We start from the raw sequence: 22,271 nt of genomic DNA, 5'->3' as shown, positions 1-22,271 counted from the left end.
AATTCTATCTCAAAGTGGCCTATGTAATTGATTAGCTAAGAAGAGTGATTTGGGGGCCTTATTTCCTGTAATGCATTTACATTCATTACATGTGTATTGCTTTTCATAGGTATTCATCACAATGATCTTCACTGGCATCAAAAGTGTTTTTTAAGTACTTGAAAATACACATGGTATCATAAAAAATGCTGTTTTAGGTATGCTGAATAGACATAGGTCTTTTTCTCAAAGATCTTAACTCCAAGACTGACGGTAATGATGTGATTCAAAGCCTCTCTGGAAATGCACTTTAGAAACCATAAATCGGACCGTGTTCTGGAAAGCAGTGCCAGAAGTCCATGGGTTCTGGTTTGAATACCTGTGGTGTCATAAGATTTGCCTGTTACAAAATCGCTGCATTTTAAGTCTATGAGTTTTCTTCAACATCAAGGTCTTTTCCTCGCTTCTGGGGTGATGAAATTAAGCCCAAAGGTCCCTCAACTCATTAATGACAGTGTCACCCTGGAACCAGGTCTCTTCACCCTGGAATTATTTTTTTTCCACTCTACTACTATGTCAAGGGACTTCCTGTCTTTTCCAGCTGGACAGAGCTTCCTGGAGAAGCAATGTTTTCTCTCAGAATCATTGCCTCACAGGTGTTATCCCCCAGTTGTCTTCACTCATTAGCAAATCTGAAGTTAACACAGGCCTGGTTATGGTTTAAAGAGAACATGTTTTTAAAAGCCTTCAGAGTTTTATGACTGCAAAGCAAGTGGTCCCTTATAAGCCACAGGCTTTAAAGCTGATGTTTCTCTAGGCATTTATTCCAGTTTTAATTACTTGTCCTTTCCATTACTTTTTTACCTCTAACTTTTCACTTTCTTCTTTTCCTAGCATTCTGCAAATCTCCTCGAAACATATATTCCATCAGTCCAGGAACCTGGGTTGGACAAGTCTTTCCCTAAGGGCTTTCATTAGAAACCTCCCTGTCTAAATTGAAAACCAACATCCAGGATACCCAGGGGAAGGCTGGCCCTACTGCTTATAGAATCTCAATAGAGGCTCTCCTATTTAGTGGCGGGGGCTTGGGGGTCTATTTCTTTTTCAGCACTTTCTCGTGGTTATGACCATTCTGTTTTGAAAGTGCTCTTGACACAGAACCTAAAGCTCATTTACCTTTTTGACGATGTGTCATGTGCCGTATTTTGTCTTATCATTGGTGTTTCCTTAAAAATAAGAAGGGTAATGAGCAGTTATGCATTATTCATCCCAAGTGTATGAATCAGGCATTTATCTGGGGCTCCTTTTTTTTTCTCTAGAGCTTGCACTCGACAGCGCATGCTGAGCGGATCATTTGAGGGGCAGCCGGCAAAGGAAAGGTCAATTCTTAGCGTGCAACACCACATCCGCCAAGAGCGCAGGTAAATAACAGGGAGACGAGGCTGCAGAGAAGCCAAGGACCAGAGTTCTAGGGGAAGCATCTCCTGTGCATAACCCTGGTCAGGAGGCAGGCACGGGTGAAGAACTGAGTTCTGTTTGTTGACGACAATAGTCATGAAACTCACAGTCAGATTCAAAAAATCAAAAAATATTTCAAAAAATATTTCAAAAACCTTTTCCTTGATGATGACCACACTCTCACTTTTAAGATCAGAAGGAAAAATTCTGAATTTTGTTCGATGGGATCAAAGGCAGGTGGTTAGACCTAAAGCTTTTGCTCTAAAGATAAATAATAAGCATGCATGATGCTATCAGGGCTTATTTTTTTTTTTATAATATTCATTGCTTAAAAGTCCGAATTTGGTCTCAAGATGTATTGATCAGTTTGTTGTGATTGTTTTAGGTCATTAAGACACGGATCAAACAGCCAAAGGATCAGCAGGGGGAAATCTCTTGAAACTCTGACTCAAGATGTAAGTTCTAACACTTTGAATTTGGAAAGCTTGACTGTGAAACTATCTTTAATGATTGCTTAGACAATTCCAGCATTTGGTTCCTTCTGTCACACTGTCATATCTCCTTAAGACTTCATACTAGAAGGAATCAGGAAATTCAGCCAGCAAATTAAATGGCCAGGTACAGAAAAGTGACCACTAACTGTACAATATTTTGACTACCTGATGCAAAGAACTGACTCATTTGAAAAGACTCTGATGCTGAGAAAGATTGAAGGCAGAAGGAGAAGGAGATGACAAAGGATGAGAGGGTTGGATGGTATCACCAATGCAATGGACATGAGTTTTAGCAACTCCAAGAGTTGGTGATGGACAGGGAAGCCTGGCGTGCTGCAGTTCATGGGGTCACAAAGAGTCTGACACGACTGAGCGACTGAACTGACTGACTGAACTGTAGAAAAGTCCAGACATCCTACAATACACATATCTTTGTTAGATTGTTTTGTTGTCTAGTCCCCGAGTTGTGTCTGACTTGTTGCGACCCCATGGACTGTAACCCACCAGCTCCCCTGTCCATGCGATTTCCCAAACAAGAAGACTGGAGTAGGCTGCTGTTTCCTTCTCCAAGGATCTTCCTGACCCAGGCTTAAAACCTGTGTCTCCTGCATTGGCAGGTGAATTATCTGCTGCTGAGCCACCAGAGAAGTCCTTTTGTTTAGATAGTATAATGCAAAAGTGAAATATCATTTGCGTTTGACTGAAATTAAAGACATTTAAAGCATTTTATGGGAATGAGTCACATCATTAACTTTAAATATTTTGCTGATTTCCAAATATCCTAAAATCTAGACCCAGTGTCTGTCATTCCAGGGTTAACATACTAGGAAAGAAAATTTTGTTTCTAGGTGAATTTTTCTATCAAAGGCTTCATAAGACTTTCCCAGGAATTTCTTTGCTTTTCTAGGTCACTCATTTATTTATTAACTGACTCAATAAATATCAATATTTATCAAGTATTTATGATTTGTCAGTTCTGGCTCTAGGGAGAAGAAGTAGCAGGGAAACAAGACAGAATCTCTGCACTAGGAATGGAGATGCAGACATAGAGAATGGACCAGGGCACACAGCAGGGAAAGGCGAGGGTGGGGCGAGTTCAGAAAGTCGCATTGACATATATACACCTATTGTTGTTGAATCACTAAGTCGCCTCCAGCTCCTTGTGACTCCATAGACTGCATCATGCCAAGCTCTTCTGTCCTTCACTATCTCCCGAAGTTTGCTCAAATTCATGTCCATTGAGTCAGTGATGCTGTCTAACCATCTCATCCTCTGTCCCCCTCTTCTCCTTTCACCTTCAATCTCTCCCAGCATCAAAGTCTTTTTCAGTGAGTCGGCTCTTCGCATCAGGTGGCCAAAGTATTGGAGTTTCAGCATCAGTCCTTCCAGTGAATATTCAGGACTGATTTCCTTTAGGATGGACTGGTTGGATCTCCTTGCAGTCCAAGGGACTCTCAAGAGTCTTCTCCCACACCACAGTTCAAAAGCATCAGTTCTTCAGTGCTCAGCCTTCTTTATGGTCCCACTCTCACATCTGTGCATGACTACTGGAAAATCATAGCTTTGACTCTTTGGACCATGTGTAAAAGAGAGAGCTATTGGAAAGTTGCTTTATAGCAGAGGGAGTTCAGCTCGCTGCCCTGTGATAACCTACAGGGGTAAGATGGGGTGGGTGAGATGGAGGTTCAAGAGGGAGGGGATGTACGTATACTTACAGCCAATTCACATAGGAAAGAGCAACACCACACCATAAAGCAATCATCCTCCAATTAAACAATTAAAAAAAAAAAGAATTCCTGCCCTGCAGAAGCTTACATCCTAGTAAAAGAGACAAACAATCAGTGAACAAACAAATATATAATCCATTCTGGGAGTGACTTTTTATCTAGTTTCCATCATCACTGCTGTGACAGATTTGCTCTGTGTTACAAAGAAGAGTAAAACAGTATAAAGAAATCAAAGGTGGAGATTTGGGGGCAGGGAACATTAGAGAGGTGGGTTCCACTGCATTAGCCCAGGGGCCCAGAGGAGGTGAAGGAACAAGCCACGTGGCAGCCCAAGGAGACCCGAGGAGGCGGAAGTCTAACCTATGGGTTAGAGTCAACAGCAGCTGGACCATACTGAGATTGCCATGAGAGGGCTGGAAAGGACTGATTAAATACTGGTCATTAGTGAAGCCCTGATTAAGGCATAGGTATTGAGTCTGGATAGCTTGGCTAAGAAGGCAGAGTCTTGAATGTTCAGAGTCAAGGAGAGCATCTGAAAAGCGAGAGAAGCTTAGCAAGACTTGGGATTTTTTTGCCTATTTTTTTTTAACCACTTTACCTCTTACTTCTGAAGAGTGTCTAGAGTTTTCAGCACAGTCCATCTGCTGTATTAGTTGAGTACACTCTCCTGGTTAAGTGTTCCAGTCAACGCTGAGGATGCAGGACGCTGATGCTGAGAACCCATGATGTTGCCACTAGCCCATGTGCATGGTTCTAATTGGCGCCAACATCTGTTGACACCATGGTTTTTCAGCTCCAGCTCTGATGTGATCCACCATATTCTCAATGTTGAATTATGATAAGATCCAACACATGGCCTTTTAATTTGGAGGTCAGACCTGTTACGTGGAGAGAGTTGAAAGGAAACACTAATTCAAAGCACTTTCCTTCGGTGAGACGCAATGGAAATCAGTGGTCTACTTAAGCATCAAATTAGAACATGCCTTTGAAGAGGTGTGTTTAGAAAAACACACAACAGAAGTCCCTATTTGAATAGTCTCCATTCCAGAGGCTTATTTCCTCTTCAGAGATTTTTTTTATTGTATTTTCTACATAGACAGATAACAAAAATCTATGCCCCATCTTTATAGCAAAAAGTCGCTGGGTTCTACAAATCTCTCCCAGTGTCTTTTCCTCCAGAATAGAACCCATTTAAAACAAGAGAGTTATATCTGTCACTTATTCCGAATGATAAGGGATACAGAAGTTAAGTCCAAGGAATACTTTTCTATACAGTCAATCCAGTTAGATGAACACTGGTTCTCCATCTTCTACGGAGTAAAAACCAAGGTCAGGATCCTAATAACCCAGCCTCTGCTGTCCTGATGGCCTCAGCTCTTCCTATTCTGTTTCCTCGACCAACACTGCATCCCGTCGGATCCATGTGTGAACATGCAGACCCGCCTCTCCCCAAAAGTGCACATCTTGGAAGATGTCCGGTGCCCTGCCTCCTCCTCGTTTTTGCTCACATAACACCAGCTCCTTACCAAGGTCTGCTACGACCTTCTCGTGCTCCTAATCCCCCTTTGTTTCTTTTGTTTTTTATTTTAATTTTTTAAGTTGGGGTATAGTTACTTTACAATGTTGTGTTAGTTTCTGCTGTGCAACAACATGAATCAGCTGTACAAACATGTGGATCCCCCTCTCGGAGCTCCTTCCCACCCCCAGCCCCCGTCCTACCCGTCTGGGTCCCCACAGACCACTGAGCTCAGCTCCCTGTGCTATACGGCAGCTTCCCACTATCCGTTTTACACGTGGGGGTGTATACATGTCAGTTCTAATCTCCTAATTCATCCCACCCCCACCCCCGTGCCCAGCCATCCCTTCTCTACGTCTGCCTGTCTATTCCTGCTCTAGAAATAGGTTCCTCTGTACCATTTTTCCTGGAGAAGGCAATGGCACCCCACTCCAGCACTCTTGCCTGGAAAATCCCATGGACAGAGAAGCCTGGTGGGCTGCAGTCCATGGGGTCCCAAAGAGTCAGACACGACTGAGCGACTTCCCTTTCACTTTTCACTTTCCTGCATTGGAGAAGGAAATGGCAACCCACTCCAGTGTTCTTGCCTGAAGAATCCCAGGGACGGGGGAGCCTAATGGGGTCTATGGGGTCGCACAGAGTCAGACATGACTGAAGCGACTTAGCAGCAGCAGTACCATTTTTTCAGATCCAGTATACATGTGTTAATATACAATATTTGTTTTTCTCTTTAGCATTAAACATTTTCTAATATTCTTACTTATTTTAATTATTAATCTCTCCCCCCCACAAAAACAGTAACCCCATAAGAACAGGGATTGTGTCGTTCCCCTCCCCACTTTGGCATACAGCACTGCACCAGTGCCTGGCAAATAACAGGTTCTCAATAAATGTTCTTATTAGAAAAATATGCCCTTTTGTGAAAAAAATAAAATACCCCTGCTAAGATGACTCTGGCCATTAAAATCTACAAAGTGGGTAGCCATTCCCTTCTCCAGGGGATCTTCCCAACCCAGGGATTGACCCCAGGTCTCCTGCATTGCAGGCCGATTCTTTACCATCTGAGCCACCAGGGAAGCCCATTAAAATCAACAGAGCTATACTCCTTGCCATTTCTTTAAAAAAATGATCATATTTGGGAGGGACCCTCAGAAAACTGTCCCACATCGATGTGCCCCATTTTATTTTCTTTCTAGCATTCCAACACGGTGAGATACAGAAATGCACAAAGAGAAGACAGTGAGATAAAGATGATCCAGGAGAAAAAGGAGCAAGCAGAAATGAAAAGGTACAGTGGGATGGGATGGTGTCTCCTGGCTCCCGTTCAGGGAGGGCAGACCTGCCCTAGCCTGACACCCACCCCACCCCCAAACTGTGCATTTCCCTGAACAGGAAGGTGCAGGAAGAGGAGCTGAGAGAGAACCACCCCTATTTCGACAAGCCCCTGTTCATCGTGGGGCGAGAGCACAGATTCAGGAACTTCTGCCGTGTGGTGGTCCGGGCTCGCTTCAACGTGTAAGTGACTCCATGGCAGCCAGGGGTTTGGCCCCGAGTCAGGCAAACAGCAGTGTGGGGGGGAGTTGTCATCTCAGGAAGAAGAATTGTGTCGTCCTAATGGGGTCACCAGACAATCTGTGGGCTAATTAATCACGCTGCTCCTCCGGGCTGAGCCGCCGACCGGGTGATGGTTGCACGTAGTTAACATTTATACAAAACGCACGGTTACAAAGCACTTCACACCCACCGTTACTTGTTCCAGGGACTCCCAAAATGTTTGTATCCTGGTGGTTAGCTCCATATTTTATTTTGGAAGCACTCAAACAAGGGGAGACGGAATGCCATAGCGAAGGTCACTGCCCGTGTCTTCTTTTAGACTTGTTTCTTTGTGGTCAAAACACTTTCATTCTAGAATAATAGAGATGCTATGCACAGCAAAATAGAGATCAAGCTGACTAGGGCTTCCATTACCGACTGTTACAAGAAAACCCACTGGCCGGGGTCCCTGGACCTCCCTTTGTGGAAGAAGTTGTGTGAGAGGCTGTCAGGGTGGTCAGCCCACAAGACAGTGCTTTTGGGACAAGCTGAGCCAAGTTTAGCAAGCAGCCAATGGAGGAAGTGAGACTCTTGTCGTGTGTAATTTAAGTAAGCATCCAGAGGACATTATGAATCCTGGAAAAAGTGTTAAAAAAATTTTTTAATGTTTTCAATGCAGATCTTTTAAAAGTCTTTTTTGAACTTGTTACAACATTACTTCTGTTTTATGCTTTGGTGTTTTGAGCATGAGGCACATGGGATCTTGACTTCTCGACCAGGGATGGAACCTGCACCCCCTGCACTGGAAGGCGAAGTCTTAACCACTGGACCACCAGGGAAGTGCGAGAAAGTGTGAAAACTTTCCGTTCAGTAGCTGGACCTTCCCTGATGCCGTTATTAGGAGCATATTGGACTAAACTGTGTCACCCTCGTCCGAAGAAATTCAAACGTTGAAGCCCTCAGAATGTGACCTTACTTGGAGAGAAGGACTTTACAGAGGTAATTAGATTAAAATGAGGTCATTCAGGTGGCCCTAATCCAATAAGACTGGCATCCTTATAAGATGAGGAAATCGGGACACAGATTGCTGTAGAGGAGGGGCAACGTGAAGACACAGGGAGGGGACAGCCGTCTTCAGGCCAAGGAGCGAGGCTGGAGCAGATTCCTCCCTCACGGCCTCCGAAGGAACCAACCCACCAATACCTTCAACCCAGGTGTGCGCCTCCAGAACTGGGAGAAGTTTCTGCTGTCTAAGCCGCTCAGCCTGCAGTGCTTTGTCCCAGCGGCCCTAGGAAACTCATGAAGGGCTTTCCTGGTGGCTCAGTGGTAAAGAATCATCTGCAGTGCAGGAGATCTGGGTTCGATCCCTGGGTTGGGAAGATCTCCTGGAGGAGGGCGTGGCAATCCACTCCAGTATTCTCACCTGGAGAATCCCGTGGACAGAGAAGCCTGGCGGGCTGCAGTTCATGGAGGCGCAAGTGTCGGACATGACTGAGTGACTGAACAACAGCAATAGGAAACTAAAGCCCTCAGAGCTGGAGGAGACCTCAGGAGCCACTGGGGCCCATTTGTGCCCCCTCCCAGCAGAGGAGGGCATGTAGCTGAGGGTGAGGGCTTTGCCCAGGAACATTAGCTATGGCATGACCCTCTCTGACTGCCAGTCTATGTTCTTCCTGTTGTTCTAGAAAGACCTTCACCGTCAAAAGCACCTTAGTAATGATTGAAAACTCTGAGTTTTCACAAGTAGAAAGAGACTGACAGTGTAGGGTTGATTTGATCTGTTCCTAAAGTGGGCTTTTCATCTGGAATTATCCCATTGGTTGCGTCCATGTTTACGTCTAATTGGGGATTCTCCACTTTGTATCCTGTGCTCTAATTCTCTTATGTCAGCAACGCACCTCCAGTGGCCCCAGAAAGATTTTACTGTAACTGGAAACACACACACACACACAGAGGATGAGGAGTTTCACCGAAGACTGCTCATGGGCTTCCTGCACGTAAAAGTTATAAATCACACCCCCAAGAAATTCTATATAAATTACTCAGCAAGATCACAGTGAAATACAGAGTGAAGAGTTCTACTTAATTAATTAATCTACTTAATTAATCTACTTCTAGTTAATTAAATAATTATGAGGAACATCCTTGATCTGCTAAGGCAAAGAGTTTTCATACTTTTAAATGGAAGTCAAAATTTGATTTTGTAATATCCTAGTCAGACATTGTTGAATGGAGTCATGAATCCTAAAATCAAGCATTCTAAAAAGTGTAAACTTGAGTTGGACCATAAAGAAGATTTGGCCATAAAGCATCTTCGATGCTGAACACCAAAGATTTGATGCTTTCAAACCATGGTGCTAGAGAAAATTCTTGAGAATCCCTTGGACAGCAAGGAAATCAAGCCAGTCAATCCTAAAGGAGATCAACCCTGAATATTCATTGGAAGGATTGATGCTGAAGCTGAAGCTCCGATACTTTGGCCACCTGATGTGAAAAGCTGACTCACTGGGAAAGACCCTGATGCTGGGAAAGACTGAAGGCAAAAGGAGAAGGGTCGACAGAGGATGAGCTCGTTGGATGGCATCACCGACTCCATGGACATGATTTTGAGCAAACTCCAGGAGATAGTGCAGGACAGGGAAGCCTAGTGTGCTGCCATCCGTGAGGTTGCAAAAAGTCAGACACAACCTAGTGACTGAACAGCAAGCCATCCACTGAAACTTCTGATTTTTCTTCCATCTAGTGTTCTCTGCCTTCCAAAGTCACATACAGTTAACATATATGTAAGAGACATTTTGTAGAGGATTTGAAAGAGAGTTTAGGTAGATGAGATGTTTATGCATACTACAAGCCAAGGTGTAACACTCATGCTATTGGCAGAATTTCTGTGTTTATTCTCTCTTACAGATCTAAAACAGATCCGGTCACAGGAGCTGTGAAAAATACAAAGTACCATCAACTTTAGTAAGCATTACAAACTCTGTTTTCCATGCACATTTGAAGTTCCACTAACTGCATAAACAATTAAAATTTTTTTAATTTTGTTTCTATATCATGATATGAAATATACAGTTGGAGGTTCATTTTGTAAATGCCAGTCAACGTTTCTAGACTCACAGAAGCATCATCTATGACTTTTAGCAACTATTCTCAGAGGATTTGCATTTCTAACTTTTGTTTGGTCTTCGGCAGTGATTTACTGGGCTTGGTGACTTACCTGGACTGGGTCATGATCATCGTAACCATCTGCTCCTGCATCTCCATGATGTTCGAATCCCCCTTTCGAAGAGTGATGCACACACCTACTTTGCAGGTACTGCTGCCGTATCTCACCTCTCAGCTCAGCAGAGAAATGCTGACCTGCGATTTTTGCATACATGGTGACCAGACTGCCTTCTGACCATTTCAGATTGCTGAGTATGTGTTTGTGATATTCATGAGCATTGAGCTTAATCTGAAGATTATGGCAGATGGCCTATTTTTCACTCCGACCGCTGTCATCAGGGACTTTGGTGGCGTAATGGACATATTTATATATCTTGTAAGTCTTCGGTTAGTTCCTAAATACAAAATGGAAAGATTTTGTCAAATTGCCTGCATTTCTTGGTACAAGAGTGAGATACGTGAGTCACAGAGGTTCTGCTGCCATAACTGAGTTCTTAAGTAGAGTCACAGTCTATTATAGGCAGATAAATGGCTTGCATGTAAAAATCTAAATAAAAAGCATTAAAAATATTCATGGATATGGTTCAGATACATCAACTACATTCATGTGTACAAAAGACATGCATTAATGATGTCTAAGATATCAAATCTAGTTTGCACACCACAATTCTTATGGTACCTATACTAAAAAATAACTACATCATATAGTTGATCAATGAGTCACTTATCACTGAAAATAAATAGAGTATGGTTGGACCACTCTTCCAATTCCAACACCAGGAATAAAATAAAATACCAGGCCAGAGAGGGTAACCATTCAACTGTCTGTTTAAACAAAATGAGGTGGGGCGGAATTCCCTGGCAGTCCAGTTGCTTAAGACTCAGCACTTCCACTCCAGGGGGCATGGGTTCCATCCCTGGCCAAGGAGCTAAGATCCCACATGCCGTGCACTGGAGCCACTTCCCAAAAAAGCTAAATGGGAAAACCGCAGTAGAGGACTCTAAGAAATTTCTATCTTTCTATCTGTCCAAGAAGGCATGAAATCAATGTCTTTTCCAACACAACAAGCAAAATTATGACTGTTAGCATGTAGCACGTTTAGATCATTAATGAAATAGTAAGTATTCAGTCAAGTGTAAGGTTTAGTATGCTTGATCAAAGGAATTTCTATCCTGCTGATGTCTATAGAGCCTCCAGTGTATGTGTTAAAAGATGGGGGCAGGATGTACCTATGTCCCCACACCTACGGTGTGGGGACCCCTATTTCATTCCTGCAAACACCTGATGACTTCTTTGGGGGCTGCTCGCAGGTCTGGATCGAGTCCATAGAGCTGAGTTACATGTTTTAATAAGTCCAGTGAACACTTGTCTTATATGACACATGAAATCTCTGCTAAAGGAAACTTGTAACCAGTTAGCTCACAGTAAACATAGATAGTAGAGGATAAATTGCATAAATTCTGGAGGTTATTTTTTTCCCTCCAGGTGAGCTTGATATTTCTTTGTTGGATGCCCCAAAACGTGCCTGCGGAGTCTGGAGCTCAGCTCTTACTGGTTCTCCGCTGCCTGCGACCACTGCGCATATTCAAGCTGGTGCCTCAGATGAGGAAGGTTGTTCGAGAACTTTTCAGTGGCTTTAAGGAAATTTTTCTGGTATGTTACAGTCATCCTTTGCTTCTGGTCACATGGTCTAGCTCTTACTGTAGCAAATGAAGGGATGAAGTGAGTCTTGCTCATCAAGGTTCAGTCACCGTTTTGTTTACTCCCAGAAGATTATAAAGGTACTAGAAAAACACAACACATATTCAAAGACTTGACACCTGGATGCTTCCGGCTTATTAGTGTATTTAATTCTGCCAACATTTATAGTAGATTAAAGGGAAGCCCTCTGGAAAGTACAATGGAAGGAGAATCCAAAGAGCTAGTACTGTTCACACTTCCACTCCTAACTCTTGACCCTAAATTCTACGCTGGGCTTTAGTTGCTAAATCTGGAAATTAAGAAGAAAATTCAACACCATCAACTTCACAAATGATAATAGGAGTTCACAGGTCTGGGCTCATAATCTCATTTTCTGTGTCCCCAAACTCATATAGCACAAAATTTCACCTTGATCTTTGGAGTGTTAACATAAAACAACTCTTCAAAACTGTAACACACAGGTGTGCCTTACTTTCAGTAACCTCAATACACAGTAATGAATACTTAGAAATATGATTGAGGAGAAAATATAATTCTTAGTTGAGCAAATAATTGATTTAGGGTCTTTTAAGAGTAGAACCGCGGATAAAACAACGAGGAACTTTGCTCACAGTCTATTAAAGAAGAAGCTTTGCCTTATAGGGGACGGAACACAGGATTCTTTTCATTAAAGTTGAGTTCTGCGTGTGCATGGAAAACATGAATTGATTTACATAAGCTTGTTTTGTATCTTGCTTGCTAGAGACACACCTATAGTGAGAGAACAGCTGTAGTTGGGGTTGATTCTAAGGTATTTTAAAGACAGGCTATTATGTTCCTACAGGCAGACATTCATAGATGCTAATATTTTTTCAAAAGCTGTGTTTAAAATTCAATTTTGTTTTGTTGTTTGCACTACAACCATAACACAGGGGCTTTTCCCACAGCTGGAACTGAGGGAAAACAGAAGCACAGTGAATTTTCCTGACAGCAAACGTGCGTGCATCTTTCAACCCTGATAGGGTTTAGCAAATGGTCTGTCTGAGTCTTGATCCAGAGAACAGCTCTGTATAATTTTGGTGTCTCTAAGAGACCTGTTTAGATGATTCAACCAGCACAGATGAGTGGTGTGTTCAGCGTGTTTGCATCTTTCTCTGCTAAGACCAAAACAGTCATCCAGCAGAGGGCGCGGCAGCCACCCACCAGGTTTGCTGTTCAGGAATGGGAGATCTCACACCCTCTGTGTGCGGGACCTTCACATGCCCTGAGCTCTGGAGACCCCAAGAAAGCGAAGCCACAGTCCCTCTTACTTAGGCTCTGCTAGCAGACATATGAATCCATTTTGAGGAAATGGGGGAAACAGAATTTTTTCACCGTTTTTCCTTTGTTCCATTCAATAAAATAAAGCAAGGTGTTGATTTCAAAATCAGAAAGGTCCAACTTATATCAAAAATACCTTAGCCTGTGTTCTTATGTGAAAGTCGTGTGTTTTTATCCTAAAAATGCCAAATCTGTTAATTTCCTCTTTTTAACGTTACAGTCAGGTTAATTGAATGACCTGTGGGAGAGACATTAAAAGATAATATCCAAAGACTGTGAATATTGTCCCATGTTTTCTGAAAAGTCCTGTTCATATCACTGCTCAAACCAAACCTATCGTATTATAAACGTATTACAAAGAGATTTGCTATCTCACCCATTTCTTCCAGGTCTCCATTCTCTTGCTGACCTTAATGCTCGTTTTTGCAAGTTTTGGAGTTCAACTTTTTGCTGGAAAACTGGCCAAATGCAATGATCCCAACATTATTAGAAGGGTAAGATGTCCTTTCTGTCTTTGGGGATGAAAATCCAGGACGTTTACCATCCCTGGGTAACCATGTGCAGAGGCTCCCATAAGAACAGAACTCTAGGGATACTCTTTCCGTGGACTCCCTTTGCAGAGATGTGTCTCTTCCGGCGGGTGAAGGTTTAGAAGATGAAAACGCATCTCAGATGCGTCCTCCTCAAACCGACTCTCAATCCTACTCTCCTCACCTATTGCAGAGTCCAGCCACTATTGACGTCTTCGGTGTAGACACCCCAGATTCCATGTGAAAACTTTCCTTTAGTTCTTCCCTAACTGAATCCTGCCTCTGCAGTGACCTGACACTCATATCAGCAAACAGCATCCCCCCCCCGCCCCCGCCAATATAAAAGGCAAAGTTTGACTTCCAGGCGCCTTCTTATGACTTATCCATTCCACATTCCTCCATTAGGAAGTCAGGACCCCACATTATCTCTTTGCTTCCCATAGTCTCCCCCATGAAAACAACTAAGACCCAAGCTCGAATGCTCTTGATTCTACTCTTTTCTTTTTTGGCCATGCCACAAGGCTTGTGGAGCCCTAGTTCACCAACCAGGGATTGAACCCGGGCCCCTAGCAGTGGGAGCACGGGGTCTTAACCGCTGGACTGCCAGGAAATTCCCTCTACTCATTTCTTTCTCTTTCCTTGGCCGATCTTCTGAGAGAAAGCTGGAACAGCCCCCGTATATCAGTAGCTGAACATAATGAAATGAATATGTTGCATGTTGAATAATTCAGACAGCTGCCCTCTGAATGACAGTGCGAGGTCTCACGTTTCTTCTGTCCTGTGTCCCCACCCTTGCTGTCTTCAAAGACTTCTCTGTGTAGCTGGCAGTTAGGAACAGAAAACCATCTCTTGGAGGACAATGGGCTGAGCCTGGGAGTAGCACCTCTGACTTCCCCGCTCCCCATGTCCCACTGGAAAAGGTGTACCCTCCCTGGGCTGAAGGGAACCTATGGTGTGTAGTTGAGTGGTGTATTCTGTAGACAAGAGGGTAGAGTTTGGTTAATAATTAGCCAATCTCTGCTGCACAGCCCTCTGTCCCATTCTTTTAGAATCCTGCCAGCTATTACAAGTAGGTTAATGGAGTGAACCCAGTTCTGCTTATGTATAAACTAGCAAGAGTATTTCCTCTTCCATCCAGGTAAAATAATGCCTTAAGTCCATTAAAATGTGCTACCAGAGCTGACTGTACTACTTATTTCTGTATTGCCAGCAAATATGGCTATCTAACATAGATTTTATATTACTGTAACCACTGTTACATTTTGAGACTTCTGATTATAAAGTTTACTAACTCTCAGCCATGAAATTAAAAGACACTTGCTCCTTGGAAGAAAACTTATGACAAACCTAAACAGCAGCTTAAAAAGCAGAGATATCACTTTGCCGACAAAGGTCCATATGGTCAAAGCTACGGTTTTTCCAGTAGTCATGTACGAATGTGAGAGCTGGACAATAAACAAGGCTGAGCACTGAATTGATGCCTTCGAACTGTGGTGTTGGAGAAGACTCTTAGAGTCCCTTGGACAGCAAGGAGATCAAGCCAGTCAATCCTAAAGGAAATCAACCCTGAATATTCATTGGAAGGACTGATGCTGAAGCTGAAGCTCCAATACATTGGCCACCTGTTTTGAAGAGATGACTTATTGAAAAAGACCCTGATTCTGGGAAGGATTGAGGGCAGAAGGAGAAGAGGGCAGCAGAGGATGAGATGGTTGGATGGCATCACCGACTCAATGGACATGAGTTTGAGCAAACTCTGGGAGATAGTGCAGGACAGGGAAGCCTGGCTTGATGCAGTCCACGGGGTTGCAAAGAGTTCAGACACAACTGAACAGCAACTGAACAGCAATCATAAAGCTTAATAGCTCTCAAATCATTATAAGATAAAGGTAACATCTTTGTCCAGATACGTTATCAGTCATGTTAACATGAGATTTTCAGGAAGAGGCGTAGCAGAAGAGACAAGCTTAGGTCAGGCAGACCTTAAGTTGTTTCACAAGGTTGCTGCTTCCTTTAAATCCGCTCCCCAGAGGTTCCAGGAACTTTGATGAACATGAGAAGACCTAAAAGAAACATGGTAAAAAGGTCATGGTGTACCAAACAGGCTAAATGAAGGTAGTAATAATGAGCTGATGCATTAGTCCACGAGCTCATGTAAGGAAGGCAGGGTTATTTTAAGTCCACCCTGAATAGAGGCCAGAAAGATAATAACTACATTTCAGGATGAATCCTGTAGAAATCTTGGATGACTCAATAGAGTAATAATGGCCTAAGAGCCTCGTGATTTTACACTGTCTACTTATCACCAGCCCAAAAGGTGGTGACTTGTATAGGGGTCTAGGACACACGGTGGACGGACAGACACACAGATACCACGAGGCATGTATCCTTTTTCCCAGAACAAAGAGGCCTCTGTGGAAAGCTCATAAGGAAAGTCTAAGAAAACTTGGCCTTTACAAAGGCCTTTGAGAGCAAGCAGAACAATTGAAAAGAAATTGGTGTAGCGAGACACCGTCTGGGTCTTTGTAACAGAATGAGTTCTTTTCTCGTCCTCACATAAGACGCCAAGGTCAAGTGAGCCATGTGGTTGAAGGGGATATCCAAGTTCTGCCTTGGATCTTCCGTTCACTTTTATAAAAGAAGAGACAAACAAGGAAAAGAGGAAACTACATACCCGCAACATTTGGATCATAAACTCACATTTAAAGGTCATGACGCTTGTGCTGTTGATGCCGTGTTTCCAGCTGGAATCATGTAACATGTGATGTTTGATGGCTGGGTTCTTCCACTTGGCATCATGTCTTCAGGGTTCATCCATCGTGTAGCATCTATCAGTACTGCATCATTGTTATGGCTGAGTCATATTCCATTGTGTGGCTATACCCCATGTGTTTATGTATTTGTTCAGTGATGGACACATGAATTGTTTGCACCATTGGGCAACTATAAAGAATGCTATTTATGATGATAATGATATAAACACCCGTGTACAACTTTGCATGTGGATATATGTTTCATTTCTCTTGGGTAGATACCTAGGAGAAGAGTTTCTGGTTCATACGGTAGCTCTCAGTTTAATCATTTAAAGGACCTGCCACACTGTTTTGCAAAGTGGCTTCACCAGTTCCCATCCCCACCAGCAGTGTTTGAGAATTCTAGTATAAGGATTAGAATTTCTGCACATCCTCATCAAAGCTTGTCATTGTTTGACTTCCTGATTACAGCCTTCTTTGTGAGTAGGAAATGGTTTTCCATTGTGGTTTTGATTTGAATTTCCCTCATGACTAATGGGGGCTTCCCTCATAGCTCAGATGGTAAAGAATCCACCTGCAATGCAGGAGACCCTGGTTCAGCCCCTGGGTTGGGAAGATTGCCTGGAGAAGGAAAAGGCTACCCACTCCAGTATTCTGGCCTGGAAAATTCCATGGACTGTATAGTCCATGGGGTTGCAAAGAGTCAGACACGACTGAGCAACTTATACTTTCATGACTAATGCTGCAGAGCATCTTTCATGTGCTCGTTGGCTATTTGTATCTCTCCTTGGAAGAATGTCAGTTCACTTATTAATACTGGCCACTTACTAAACAGTCTTAGCATCAACTTTCACCTGCTTATCTCTGAAGTCTTTATCATTACTAGCTGAGTCGCTGTGCACATCTGTGTTGTTAGATAGAAGACCTCTGTTGTTCTGTATAAAAAGTGTACGGGATGCTTGGGGCTGGTGCACTGGGACAACCCAGAGGGATGGTATGGGGAGGGAGGAGGGAGGAGGGTTCAGGATGGGGAACACATGTATACCTGTGGCGGATTCGTTTTGATATATGGCAAAACCAATACAATATTGTAAACTTATAAAATAAAATAATAAAAATTTTTTAAGTGTTGCTTATCTTTTATCTTTTCTGAATTCATTTTCTAACCAGATTCCTCTCTTCATCCTTTTATTTTTTTTCTCCTGTTTTAGGAAGATTGTAATGGAATATTCAGAATTAATGTGAGTGTGTCCAAGAACTTAAATTTAAAATTAAGACCTGGAGAGAAAAAACCTGGATTTTGGGTGCCCCGTGTTTGGTAAGCATATCAGAAAAATATCCTGAAAAATGCTATATTTGTCAGCATCAGGGTTTCCAGCCCCCCACCCCCGCCAGTTTTATTGAGAAATAATTGCCACATGTCACTATATAAGCTTAAGGCATACAGTATGATGGTTTGATTTACATGTATTGTAAAACGATTACCACAATAGGTTTAATTAACAGCCATCATCTCTTATGGGCTTCCCTTGTGGCTCAGCTAGTAAAGAATCCACCTGCAATAAGGGAGACCTGGGTTTGATACCTGGGTTGGGAAGACCGCCTGTAGAAGGGAAAGGCTACCCACTCCAGTATTCTGGCCTGGAGAAGTCCATGGACTGTATAGTCCATGGGGTCGCACAGGGTCGGACACGACTGAGCAACTTTCACTTTCACTTTTCATCTCATATAGACCCAGTAGAAAGAAAAAAACAATTCTCTTTGTGATGAGAACTCAGGATCTAGTCTCTTATCAGCTTCCCTGTGTATCATACAGCAGTGTTAACTATAGTCCCCATATTGTACATTACATCCCTAGGATTTATTTACCTTAAAACAGGAAGTTTGTACCTCTGCCCACCTTCCTCCACTCCCTGCCCTGCCCAGCCATCCCTGCCTCTGGTAGTCATGAGTCTGATCTCTTTTTTCTATGACTTTCGTTGGGGGTCAGTGGTTTCATTTTGCTCCTTTGGAGTCCATATATACGTGCTGCTGCTGCTGCTGCTGCTGCTGCTGCTGCATCGCATCAGTCGTGTCCGACTCTGTGCGACCCCATAAACGGCAGCCCACCAGGCTCCCCCATCCCTGGGATTCTCCAGGCAAGAACACTGGAGTGGGTTGCCATTTCCTTCTCCAATGGATGAAAGTGAAAAGTGAAAGTGAAGTCGCTCAGTCGTGTCCGACTCTTAGTGACCCCATGGACTGCAGCCTACCAGGCTCCTCTGCCCATGGGATTTCCCAGGCAAGAGTACTGGAGTGGGGTGCCATTGCCTCCTGCGACATATAAGTGCTAGTATGCAGTATTTGTCTTTCTCTGTCTGATACGTTCACTTAGCATAATGCCTTCTTGGTCTATCCATGTTATATGTAGGTATCTATAGTATAAGGTTTTAAAGCAGCATAATATGGCATGAAACTAAAGAGTTACTTAAAAGTAATGCAAGGCAAAGCACTGGATTACAGTAGGATGCAAATCTACAATAAAATAAGAGAGCAAGTCATACACTTAAGTCCCAGATCGCTTCGTGAAACTAATGAAATCACTGCAAAATCTTTCCAATAGCTTAAAGTGTGTGTCTGAATTCACACTTTAAAAATCAGTGAGACTTATAGAAAAGAAGGAAATAATGCCATCTGCAGCAACGTGGATGGACCTAGAGATTATTGTACTAAGCAAAATAAGTCAGAGAAAGACAAGGAACATGTAATATCTCTTAACTGTAGAATCTAAATGAATGATACAAATTAACTTATTTACAAACCAGGAATAAACTCACAGGCATAGAAAACCAGCTTATGGTTACCAAAGGCGAAAAGGGAGGGAGGGATAAATTAGAAGTTTGGAATTAACAGATACACACTACTGTATATAAAATAGATAAATAACAAGGACGTGCTGTAGAGCACCAGAAACTATATTCAATATCTTATAATAGCTGTAATAGAAAAAAATCTGAAAAAGAATACGTATGTTCTATATAGAGAGAATTACATATAGAATATATTATAGAGAGAATTATATAAAGAATATATATGAACATTTTATATAGAATTATATGTAAAATATAGAGAATATATATGCTGTATATATATAAATCACTTGGCTGTACACCTGAAACTAACACAATGTTGTAAAGCAACTTTACTTCTATAAAAATAAATAAAAAAATTTTTTTTAATTAGTGAGGCTTCAAAGAAAAAAGATTTTCTATCAAACTTGTTCAGATATTAATTGTTAATTAAACCAGTTTTTAAAATTTTAATAATGTTAATCAAATCAAAACTAAGCTCATCCTGACTTCATATCTTTAAGGAAGATGTTCTCATATGATGTTCTCATAGCAGTTGTACAGAAGCCTGAATCATAAAGCTAATTCAATTTTAAAAACCCATTTCTTTTGAAGGATTTTGTTATTGAAACCCTGGAAGGGAATAATCAGTAACACGATTGTATCTCTCTAAAAAAAAATTTTTTTTTTAAATAAGTTTTCAAAGCATTTACATCAAAGCCGGAAGTGCCTGGTACCTTCGTTCTCATCCATTTTCCTAACAACTGTGAATGGAATCTCTCAGTCTGCTTCACTGATACACTGAGGGCTTCATTTGTCCTTTTTAAATCCTTATCTGTTTTCTCTTTATTTCATTTTTACCTCTTAGAATAATGCGTGAACCACAGCAACTGCTCTGTTTTGTCCAATTGATGTTCTTTACTAAATGTCAAAACCCTTTAAAAGGAATAGCGTTTCACCCAGTTGCACCCTTAGGACTCATCATTACCTGCTTTGGCATTCCTATAACATGAAATTCACCTTCATAAACAATTCAATACAATTTATATTGGTTTTTTCTAATACCAAAACACTATGGGAAAAGAGATTAATTTCGGATATAAGGCTTGAGCATGGTTAGAGAAGTATATAGCACATGGGAATATCTTTATCCCAGTGTTAACTGGAAAAGCCGTCTAATTTACATTACCATAAAAAATTAAAGAAGCACAAAAACATTTATTTTGTTGTGAGATTAAATCTCATTATTATACCTTAAATAATTTATTTATATCAGAACATCAGTTTTTGTTTTTGTTTTTTCCCCTGCTGTTTTGGAATTTTGGCTAAAGTCTCAAGGCTGAGGTCACTAGAAGATAAAATATTCTGACATTTTAAAAAAGACCAACTAGCTCAATCCCAGGAGAACTTATTAAAACATTATCCACGTCCATCCCCCAGCTTCTGTAAAGGAAACCACTGCAGTCAAAGATGATGTCATGGTAGTGAATGAAGTCAAGAGCAGAGAGTGCTGTGGCTTCAGCTCCCATCACTGTGGGGAAAGGTGTTGGGTGCTCCCCACCCAGGTCAAGTGAGCACTCCCGGGAGGACCAGCTGCTATCAGAGATTGGCACGGCAAGAAGAGAGGCTCTTGTGGGCAAGCTGCTTCTCGCCAGCTGGCAGGACAAGGTAGTCTGGTGTTTGTGGAGGTCCATGTCATCCCTACAGGAGGGCCACCTGACCTGAGCCTTCTTGGTGGAAGCCTGCTGCACAGGGCCATGTGCCTGTGCGTCACAACTGCTGAGCCCACACGCTGCACCCAGGGAAGCCCGTGTGCCCTAGAGCCCCTGCTCCGCTGCAAGAGAAGCCACTGCAGTGAGGAGCCTGTGCACTGCAACCAGAGAGCAACCCTGCTTGCCGCAACTGGAGAAAAGCCTGCACAGCAAGGAAGACCTAGCACAGCCAAAATAAAATCATAATAATAAACGCATTAGTTAAAAAAAAGAATATATGAGGTATTAGTAAAGCCAACAGATCAAGAGAGAATTACCCCTGAAAAGATAGTTTGAGGACTTCCCTGGTGGTCCAGGGGTTGGCTCTCTGCCTGCCAGTGCAGGGGTGCAGACTCGATCCCTAATTGGGGAGCTAAAATCCCACCTGCCTCGGGGCCAAAAAAAACTAAAACATAAAGCAGAAACAATATGGTAATGAATTCAATAACGACTTTGAAAATGATGTACATCAAAAAGAAAAAGGAAAGATACTTTGCTACTCGTAGTTCCTGGTGGGGTGGTGGGGTGGGGGGGCATAGGACATCACAGCGGGCCACGTGGGGAAGCACCAGGTGAATTGGCAGGCAGAGAGATGGGGAGAGCTGGAGCAGGGAGCGTTTATTGTGGCTTCCCTGGGAAGGGACATGTAAGGCAGGGCGAGCAGGCTGAGGGACGGCCGGTTTGAATAGTCTCAGGGGCTCTGGGGCATGCACGCTTGCATGCTAAGTTGCTTTAGTCATCTCTGACTCTTTGCCACTCCGTGGACTGTAGGCTCCTCTGTCCATGAGATTCTCCAGGCAAGAATACTGGAGTGGGTTGCCATTTCCTCCTCCCAACCCAGAGATCGAACCCCTGTCTCTTGAGTCTCCCATGTTGGCAGGCAGGTTCTTTACCACTAGTGACACCTGGGTCTGGAGCATAGATGCGTCCAGAGTGCTCTGGTCCCTGGCAATGGGGTGATGAGGGCAGGCGGATGGTGGCCCTGAGTATAAAAGCTGGATACAGGAGGTGGTTGGGGTGTGGACTCTGGGGCGGTTGGTTTGTATTTGGGGAAAAAATAAAAGCCTTGAAAAGGAATCTTCCTGAGTTGGGGGATGGTGATCAGGGAGACAGGAGGCCAGAAGGGTGACTCGGACGTTTTATCTGGTTGTCCAGAACAACATGCGTCCAGCATCTGTACGTAGGACAGGTGTTAAAGGACCAGGTTTACAATTAAAACATGGAATATTTCTTGGGAACACAAAATTGAGCTTCATGAAAGAACAGTGACTGCTGAGAAGAAAGGGTCCAGGGACAGAGGCCAGCAGAGTCAGATACACAAGACGGGAGCCCATGTCTCTAAGTCCAGCTAATCCCACCCCGTCTTGTAAGAACCAGGTGGTCACCATATGGGAGGAGTGGACCAGAGTGGCCGACCTTCTTTTTCTTTCCTCAGACCACATGTCAGGCTTGAGCTGCTGAGAGTAGGATCCTGGAACAGATTTGAATGGAGTAGGAATTTTAGACTGAGGCTCATCATATAGTGAAAAGTGGCCA

At 42.9% G+C, this 22,271-nt stretch overlaps 1 protein-coding gene across 1 annotated transcript in view; it reads left to right on the top strand.

Moving 5' to 3' along the window:
• The window catches only part of NALCN (sodium leak channel, non-selective), a 281,606-nt gene that overhangs the window by 222,463 nt on the left and 36,872 nt on the right, over nucleotides 1-22,271 (top strand). Inside the window, exons 18-27 of the mRNA XM_055542965.1 lie at nucleotides 1,299-1,400; nucleotides 1,823-1,892; nucleotides 6,371-6,462; nucleotides 6,567-6,689; nucleotides 9,615-9,671; nucleotides 9,900-10,020; nucleotides 10,117-10,248; nucleotides 11,359-11,526; nucleotides 13,263-13,367; nucleotides 17,368-17,474. Of these exons, the coding sequence (XP_055398940.1) occupies nucleotides 1,299-1,400; nucleotides 1,823-1,892; nucleotides 6,371-6,462; nucleotides 6,567-6,689; nucleotides 9,615-9,671; nucleotides 9,900-10,020; nucleotides 10,117-10,248; nucleotides 11,359-11,526; nucleotides 13,263-13,367; nucleotides 17,368-17,474 (1,077 nt within the window). The remainder of the gene's footprint in view (nucleotides 1-1,298; nucleotides 1,401-1,822; nucleotides 1,893-6,370; nucleotides 6,463-6,566; nucleotides 6,690-9,614; nucleotides 9,672-9,899; nucleotides 10,021-10,116; nucleotides 10,249-11,358; nucleotides 11,527-13,262; nucleotides 13,368-17,367; nucleotides 17,475-22,271) is intronic.

Source organism: Bubalus kerabau, chromosome 12 (genome assembly GCF_029407905.1).
Source record: "Bubalus kerabau isolate K-KA32 ecotype Philippines breed swamp buffalo chromosome 12, PCC_UOA_SB_1v2, whole genome shotgun sequence".
Lineage (NCBI taxonomy): Eukaryota > Metazoa > Chordata > Mammalia > Artiodactyla > Bovidae > Bubalus > Bubalus kerabau.
This window is presented reverse-complemented; position numbering and strand designations above follow the sequence as displayed.